General features: G+C 40.3%; 1 protein-coding gene across 1 annotated transcript in view; it reads left to right on the top strand.

The window, feature by feature from the left end:
- The first annotated feature begins 3,964 nt into the window (after positions 1–3,964).
- The window catches only part of muc5.7 (mucin5.7), a 39,917-nt gene continuing 35,101 nt past the window's right edge, over positions 3,965–8,780 (top strand). Inside the window, 1 exon segment of the mRNA XM_085372969.1 lies at positions 3,965–4,097. Coding sequence (XP_085229095.1) covers positions 3,965–4,097 — 133 coding nt within the window.

Below are 8,780 nucleotides of genomic sequence, written 5' to 3'. Positions count from 1 at the left end.
TTGTTTTTGACTAATTTCCCCCTAGCTGTCTGCTGGATTGTTTCCCCGCGGATGCAGATTTTTTTTAGTTCTCTGCTTTAAGAGGTATACTTGCAATATTAACACAGGCATCGGCTACAAAAAAATAAAAAATAAACAAAGTAGTCCGCATGTCCCTCGGTGTAGTCAGTCGTGTACTCTAGATTCTAAATTTTAAGTCTTTTGCATGAGTTCGAGTTTTTGCACATAAACCAGTGGACTGGATGTTAGTTATGATCTGTTAACCAGTTGTTTCGTGAGTTATTTCAGAGGCAAGATTATTATTATTTAAAAAAAAAAAAAGACAAAAAGACAGATACAAAACAGTTTACACCCGGCTGAGAGAGCGGTGCGACGCGTCCAGGGCTCGTGCAGTGGTTGGGTGTCCGTCAAACACGTTTATCTGAGGATTAATTTCCATGGTGTGAATCAGATGAAGACGCCGCGGCGCATGTAGTTTTTTAATTAGTTACCGGGCGCTCACATGGAGGAAGGAGAGATGGGGGTGTGAAAGGAAGGAGCGTGTGGATGGGGGGAGGTTGGTTAGAGCAGCGGGCTCGGTGTCGGGGGCGCGGACGCATGACGGTGAGCTCATTACGCACATAATTAGCCCTCAAATTGATGCTGCATCCTGCCGTAATTGGAGACTCTCCTGCTGCCTGGGAACAGATATATCTGTCTCCTTGCTTTTGTGCGTGGGGATGGGTGAGTGGGTGCTTGGAGGGTGACAACAGAGGATGGTGTTTCTATCTACCTGGCCTCTCCCGATCTCATTATCATCCCTACAAGGCCATACCTATTCTATTTCCCTCTCATTATGGCGCATCTCTTTAAACTAAACACCATTTCACTGCATCCTGTCCATCTTATAATAATAAAAATGAGGCGTTCCTTCAAAATACCCCCATCATTGGCTTTTCATTTTTTCCCCCCATTATTTGGATATCAAAGGACAGAGATCACCATGGTGTAATCTCTTCACACTTCCATGGAAATTATGTGAATTCCACAGTTGTCTAATTTGGTGTTTAAACACATTGTTACAAACTGAAAACATTCAAAAAATATTCTACAAATCAAACACAAGGCACCTCTCTGTATGCTCCTGTGCAGTGACAACCTGTCAGGGATTGGGAATTTCTCCGAGTGTATGAGTTCTGAGCGGCTGGTAGAAGATTTACCCAGCCTGGACATCCTGTTAATGCCCCACCACAGGCCATCACAACAGGGGATCTCGCTTTGCTGTCCTTCCAACCCCTCCTCACTGCCACCCAAGTCTCACTCGCCTTTCCATTTTTATTGTGATTTTACAAATCATTCTTCTCTGTGGGAAGCCAGGCCTTGAAGTTCTCCACTGCAGGAAAAAAAAAACTGAGAGAGGGAGGGCAGGTTAGTGAAGGTTGATTTGGAAAAAGGATTCCAGGAAAAGGTGGGAAGAAGGTGACTAGACAAGTGCTACCTGTCAGTGTTTCTCAGTGAGGGCTTTGGTGCTTCATTTCATGTAGTCAAATCTAATGACACTGAGAACAGTTTCACTTTCACGATTGGGATCAGTTTTTGAGTAGGGCATCATAAACTATTGTCAATGCAAAGCACTCTCTCACTCAGCTCTTGAGATACCTGTAGCCATGCAGGTATAGATTTACCATGCGATCCTCCACTATCTCTTCAATATAATCTACTTTATCACAACCGATCCTGATCCAAGTGACATCTATTGAGACAATTTATTAAAGTTTGCACAGATGCTTTTGGTATAGAAGCCTGTTTTTGTCAACCGACAAAAAAATGAATTCACATAGTAATTACTGACATGATATTTATTTATTATTATTTATAATATTAAAGCTTTTTATTGGATTACAAGTCAAAATTATGAAAACATAACTCATTACTTTGAGAAAAAAGTTCCAATATTTATACACAAATATTTATGACGAAGAAGGAAAGACTTCGTATTATGTGATACAGAGCTTCTTAGGTTAATAAGGTTTCATATGTATGATGTGATATAGTTTATATAAAGGTAGGTCCTGGGTTCAAATCCACCATCTGGCCAGGGCCATTCTGTGTTGTCTGCATGGATTATCAACAGATACTTCTTCCCACAGTGGAAAGACATGCAGTTTGTGGGGTTAGGTTATTCCAAATTGGCTGTAGGTGTGGTTATCTGCCCCCCTACCCCCTGAAAATACACTTTGGCATGCTCCTTAAAAGTCTTCAGATTTACATCAACATATCTTCTGAGAAAAACTTACTGGTCTGGATAATAGATGGATTTCACTGGGGACTTTTTTTTCTTCCTTTTAACAGCTTTCTGAAAATTGATTTTCAAATCAAGCGAGAAAATAACCTAAATCAAACCTGGAAGACAAACAGTTAGTAACCACCGGGAGAAAATGAATTCATTAATTTCAATTTGGTCAAAACGTTGCTTAGTCTTGAGTTTTAAATGTTGTAATTTCTCTTTAAATGAATGGTAATTGTGTAGATAGACAATATTTTCAAAAATATGAACCTAAAAGTTTACACCAGTCAAAAATATCTAAAACGTTTGCCTCGAAAAATAATCTACAATAATATTTTTTAAAAATGCTCGTTTAAACATTCGAAACTCCAACAAATTATTATTCAGAACCTAGTACGGTAATCTAATAGCAGCTTTATGCTGACAACAACTGTAACTTACACATTTCTCCCATCCGCAGCAGTTTGATTGATATATAATTGACACTGTAGAGCCAGAGTTTGGATTATTTATAGGGAATGAAAATGATAGAAGAGCTAACATCTATTTGTGGGAGACATAAAAAAAAAATACAAAGAAAATTCAGGAAATTATATGAAACTGATAAGAAATAGGAAGCATGGCAACGAGACGTTAAAAAGAAAAAGGAGAGCTCAAAATAGTCAATTCTAAATGTGTTAGTAAAAGACTTCACAGAATGAGTGCAAGGCAATGAGACTTGGGCACCATGTTGAGTTACACTCTGTGCTCAGAGATTGAAACGGCTGGGCATATGTAAACAGGCTGCATGTTTGACCAAGATTTGCCAGTTGTGTTTTCTGTAAGCTATTATTGACTCTTTGTGTTCTGTTTTCCTTAAAAGACTGAAATGTTATTTAGTACTCCCCACCATCTCTAGCTGTTGGTTCTGAAGCAGCCATTTTATTTGGAGATAGATGGTGGCAAATCTTATATTTGATTCTTTTTCTCCCATTAACAGTGACTTTTTCTGATCAATTCTCCCTCTCCGTGTCTCTTTCTGCCAGGCCCTTCACTGAGCCCATCTGCTGTGTGCGAGCGTTAATTAACCATACTGCCATTTCCTCCGTGCGTGTTGCATTTGAAGGTGCTTAGAGTACACGAGTCAGCCCCACAAGTTCATCAAAATGCTAATTCAGCCCAAATTAAAGTTGTGATTAACATTACACAGTTTCCTGTGCAGACACATTGATCCTTCCATGAGCTCTCACTCTCTTTCTCTAGGTGATGAGTGTCTGGGGAAAGAAAGACTTTCCTCTTGGGCGTTCTTGTCATCATTGCCAAAGTGGAAGAAAAACAGAAACAACCCACAGATGGAGCTAATGGAGTGTGACTAGGATTTGATCTAAATGAAAACAACTTTCTTTATAGAATAAATAAACAAATTATTCCATTCTGTCTTATGGGAGCTATGCTTTCCCATCGTTTCGCCCTATCTCCATCTTATCTGTGCATATGCTAGCTTTCTTTTGGCGTTCTCTTGGCAGCAGGTTCTGGATTTATTGTTTTACTAAGTTTTGGCAAAAGTTAATTTTACTACCTTTTTTAATCGGTTCTGAACACTTCTTTAAGCTTTTTTATTAAACTGTTAAAACTGGGAAATTAGTAATTTGACTATGAGACAGTCTGTGAAGCAACTTAACTTGTTTTTATTTTTGTTCTTAGCTTGATGGCTAGGTTATGTTGAATTACAACAAAGGATCTCCACCTTTCATCAGATTAAAGAAGGACAAACATCTCCTGGACTCTCTGAGACTGGGCTGCCTAATCGCATGCTTCAGCTCCATGGAGCACATTGAGACCAAAGGCTCAGGTAAGCACCACTTCTTCTTCTCCACTCACCTCTTGTCACTCCTCATGTGTTTCTACAGTATACCACTGCGGCATGCCATTACAATTTTCTTCTCTGTCCCTTAGTCTGTGTTTTGTCCTGTCTCTCTATGCGCTCTCTCTTTGTTTTTACTTCTCTTTCTTCTTTTCCCCCTGGTCGTCATCTCCTAACCAGTTGCGGCAGATGGCTGCCCCTCCCTGAGCCTGTTTCTGCTGCAGGTTTTTTCCTGTTAAAAGGGAGTTTTTCCTTCCCACCGTCGCAAAGAGCTTGCTCATAGGGGGTCACTGGATTGTTGGAGTTATCTCCCAAATACTGTAGGGTCTTTACCTTACAGTATAAAGTGCCACGAGGCAACTGTTGTTGTGGTTTGACACTATATAAATAAACCTGAATTGAATTGGATTTCAGTAGTTTGCATTCATATGAATCTATATTTGTTTTTGTACAGGAACTGTACCTAAGGGAACGCGCCTGCTTTGCCTCACAGTGTGCACATGCTGCATGCGAGGAATGAATAAGCTGCAGCTCTGATGCTGTGACACAGCTCACCGAATTTAACTGCCTGCCTCTACACCTCCCTGACACTGACGCCACATGGAAACAAGCCCTTAGGTGGTTGAATAACTTCACTTAACAAGCACATTCTATTTTTATCCCAATCAAAATTCACATGATCTCAAATTTTGAATCTGCTTCGGTTTTGTTTCTTGATTATCTTGCACAAGGCCTGAGCCTTCACTCGTGTATCTGCTGTCTGCAACCTGTAAAATGTTAAGCGCAGAGTAAATTTGTAATGCAGAAAGACAGATTAGTAGCAGCTTTATCGGGTTAGTTGTGCTAATTCATCAGCAAGACATATGGTTCTGGTACATCAAAGGCAGTGCCATTTGTATTTTTTTCCTTAAACAAAAGCAGCTTGAATTTCTCAATCAGTAAATGAAGGCAAAACATTTATTTAGCTACACACTGTAGTCTCTCTTTCACTCTCACTCTCACACACACACGCACATACACAGACACAGGGAAAAAAAGCCTCTCGGAGTAATGAAAGCCCCTGGCGTTCATCACTCTGTCTTAAGCAGTGGTTATTGAGGCATTAAATATGTCTACACAGGGCTCAGTGAAAGGCTGCCAGATCAGTTTTCTCCTCTGAGGGGGCTCTGTTTGCATACAGACAGGTTGGGAGATTGGGAACGTGCACCGAATGGAGCCTGGGAGTCGTAACTGGGTGCCCACCACTCTGGTGTTAGTGCCATTATGGGATGTCACTGTGGGAGAACTGCAGCTCTTCAGTGGGATTACTGAGATTCTTGCTGAAATTGAGCAGAATTGGAAATATGGCCAAAGGATTCTCTTCTGAGTGATGCGTGCACGTAGCTGGCACTCGTGCAGGCACACAGCCTTACATTCATGTTCAAACAAATGCAAATGTACATTTAAGGAAACATTTTGCTACAGGTGGGATTCTGACGTTGAAGCTTGCGTGAAAGGAAAGCGTACAGTCAACTTTCTGCAATCAGCGATGACATTTCTAGTCTTTCTTGTCTTTTGATTTCTTCTCACAGCATGACAACAAATGCAAAGCAGCACTGGTGCATACCTCAGCAGTCACTGCTGTCTTTGATGCATGTTTGCATAGTATAAAATATGGTGGTTTGTTCTGTTTTTTTTAACCTTGCTTGCAAACCAAATTTTTATACCGGACAATAAATATTTGAATTGCATTTAAATGTGCTGAACCGAATCTTCAACAGAAATTACACACTGAATTCTTGAGTCTGTGTTATAGCCATAGCAAAAATTATGGATAAAAAAATAGGGATTTTGTTTTTAAGCAACCCCTCTATTAAATAAAATGAAATAAAAATAGAAAGTCTGTAAGTATTTTTTTTTCTTTTACAAGAGGTGAGTCATGTTGAGTACAACCTAGTGGGCACTTTTATTCATTTTACATCATAACACTGATTTTATTAGATTCACCTGAGCATTCTTAAGGGCTTTTTATTATCATGCTACTGCACTAGACAGAAGTCCTCTGCTGCTCTGGCCTAGACCAGTTAAACTACATGATTGGGCATAAGAACAGGGCCTTTACAGCTCAGTAGCCTCCTTTGTAATGCGCTTGGGGGTCAATGTGCTGAGGCCACACTCCCTTCTGAGGTCCCCTCTACCATGTCATAAAATAAACATGCTGGATGTGACCCTAGCAAGGGTGAACATTAACACCCCAGCCGCTGGCTCGGAGGTCAGCTTGAGGTCAGCACCCTGTGGTGGAGGGAAAGATGGAAATGATTCTTCCAGACTGACAGTGAAGCAGCATGGTGTCATATGCTTTACATTGTAAGACAGTCCCACCTTTTGCATGTGATCTTCTGACACCATAAACTGCCACAACTAAAAGCTGCCTATCTTCAGTAAGTAAGGCTCAAAATTAGCATCTTGTTTCTTGCCACCTGATGAATTTAAGCCCGACTTCACAAAGCTCTGAGAGTGACAGTTGCACTGCTTTGTTTACATATACTCTGACACTTACTTTTGCTGTCTGCTTATAGAGTTTTTTTCTTTTAACAGCTGTTTCCTGTTATCAAAAACAATGCTAATGTTTACCATAAGAGTGAACCGAAACACTAAAATTCTAGCAAAGTATTCAAAAGATGCACCTCATATAGCAAAGAAGATCTAGATCCGAGTAGTAGCTTCTCACCACACATGTGACTGTTTCAGTGTTAATGTTACACATTAATTATGTCTGCTTTGATTACCAAATAGTTTTTTCATAGGTGAGCTTTGAGAAAATTTGTGTTTTGGTGATTTCAATACGTCACAGATTCAGAAACCAGAAGAGGCAGAGCAGAGTGGCTCCTGCAGCCGAGTAGCTCTGGTACATTATTCAACCTTGCATTCAACCTGACCGTGGGGTGCCACAGATGTCAGACATGGCTAACCAGCTATTGTAGAGAGCAGACACGAACGCCAGACCTGCCCAGACTGGTCAGACTTGATAGGGAGCTACATATTCTATACTGACATCAAGAAAGCGAGAAAGAGAGAGGGAAAACTAATAAATAATTGCCAGCCGTTCAGACAGAGGTCAAACAGCACTTGTGAATTCTTACGCTTTGTATTCTGCAAAATTATGCTTTTTGATGTTCATTGTGCATTCCTTCGTGAAATGTAAATATAGGTTTTTTGTCCTATAAAGAAGCCACAAAGAGTTATCTTCAAAGTTGTCCCTATCCTGCAGCAAGATTGCAATCCAGGAAACAGGATAGAATGTGAGGATTTATAAGCAAACCGCAAGCTGTAGGATTTATTTGTCCTTTTAGCCTATCCAGAATGTGCTTTTAAAACCTCCCCCTGCAACAATTAGAGGGTATAGATCACATTATTGCCTTTGCAGAGGCCAGATAACACCAAAAGGCTTTGGGACATCTCATTCGCATTGGGAACGGTCTGGAAGATGCTTTACTAGATGGATTTATATGTGGCCTGCGCTGCTTTCCAGTGATTGAATGTCTGTGTGCATGTGTTGAGCTGACTCTGTGTGGATCTGTCAAGGGACTCATAAGGGAGGTTTGAATTAGGCATGAGATAGAAGGAGGATGTGTGTGTGTGCGTGTGTGTTTGTCTTTGGGTACATGTGTGACTTGGAGTACTTTATGGTGAAAGAGCGTGTAAATAGTGACCGGAGACAGATGTGGGCTCATCCCTGAAAGACGGAGGATAAAAAATTATTAGGGCAAGACCTCAGGATCATAGCAGGGCAGGACATTTCTCAAAGTAACGTACTTCCAGGATGTTATGAGCGAAAAGGAAGCAAAGCATGTAAATGGCGCGCATACTCAAATATAACAAATCGTCTTTCTCTGTTTTATGGCATTGCTGGCTGATAATATCCAGTTGCACAAAGTGAAATCAAATCCGCGAAACATCCACACCAATCTTTTTCATCTATGAAACTGAAAGCTTTACCTAAGAGGTTAGCTTTAGCACTAAACACCACAAAGACTATAAAACATGAGCTGGAGAGTTGTGAGAGACATAAAAGCAGGTCCTTTTAATGTAATATTGATTTACAAACCACAAGTTAAAACACCTCCTAGTCATGGGTCATTACTTGCAACCCCAAGCGAATCAAGCTGGGTGCTGAATTAGAGCCATTGCACATGAGGCAGTGAAAGTTTTCAGAGCCACATGCACACGTTTTAAGTGTCCTCGCGTCTAGACGGTTACACCATGAAAGCATGGACGGTGGAGTAGGACAAAACATTACACAGACATTTAAAGCAGTGAAGTAAAGCAACAATTTGTGAAGACGTGCTGCTAACCATGCAGTTTGGGTATTAAAAGAGTTGGAGTGCTATTTTGTTTTATTTTGTTTCAACATAACTATTATTATGATATTTATATATGAATATATGTATTTTTTATACAGTTGCAGCCTGCACAGAGCATTGGGAGAACTGTAAGGATCTCTTAGCCCCTAATGTGTCTATTCACTGGTGACATCCAGGTATTTTTCAAGCTTGTGTTAATTAGCACTATTAAACAACAATTATGCAAAATTATTTTTTGTGCTTTGACCTCACACCACAAAGCTGTGATAATCGGGTATACAGCAGGGAGAAATTATAATAATTAACTGGTTTCAGACAGTTAATGTGT

The sequence above is a fragment of the Diplotaxodon limnothrissa genome, linkage group LG15 (genome assembly GCF_057381915.1).
Source record: "Diplotaxodon limnothrissa isolate DT_005_m linkage group LG15, D_limnothrissa_male_GT1.1, whole genome shotgun sequence".
NCBI lineage: Eukaryota > Metazoa > Chordata > Actinopteri > Cichliformes > Cichlidae > Diplotaxodon > Diplotaxodon limnothrissa.
This window is presented reverse-complemented; position numbering and strand designations above follow the sequence as displayed.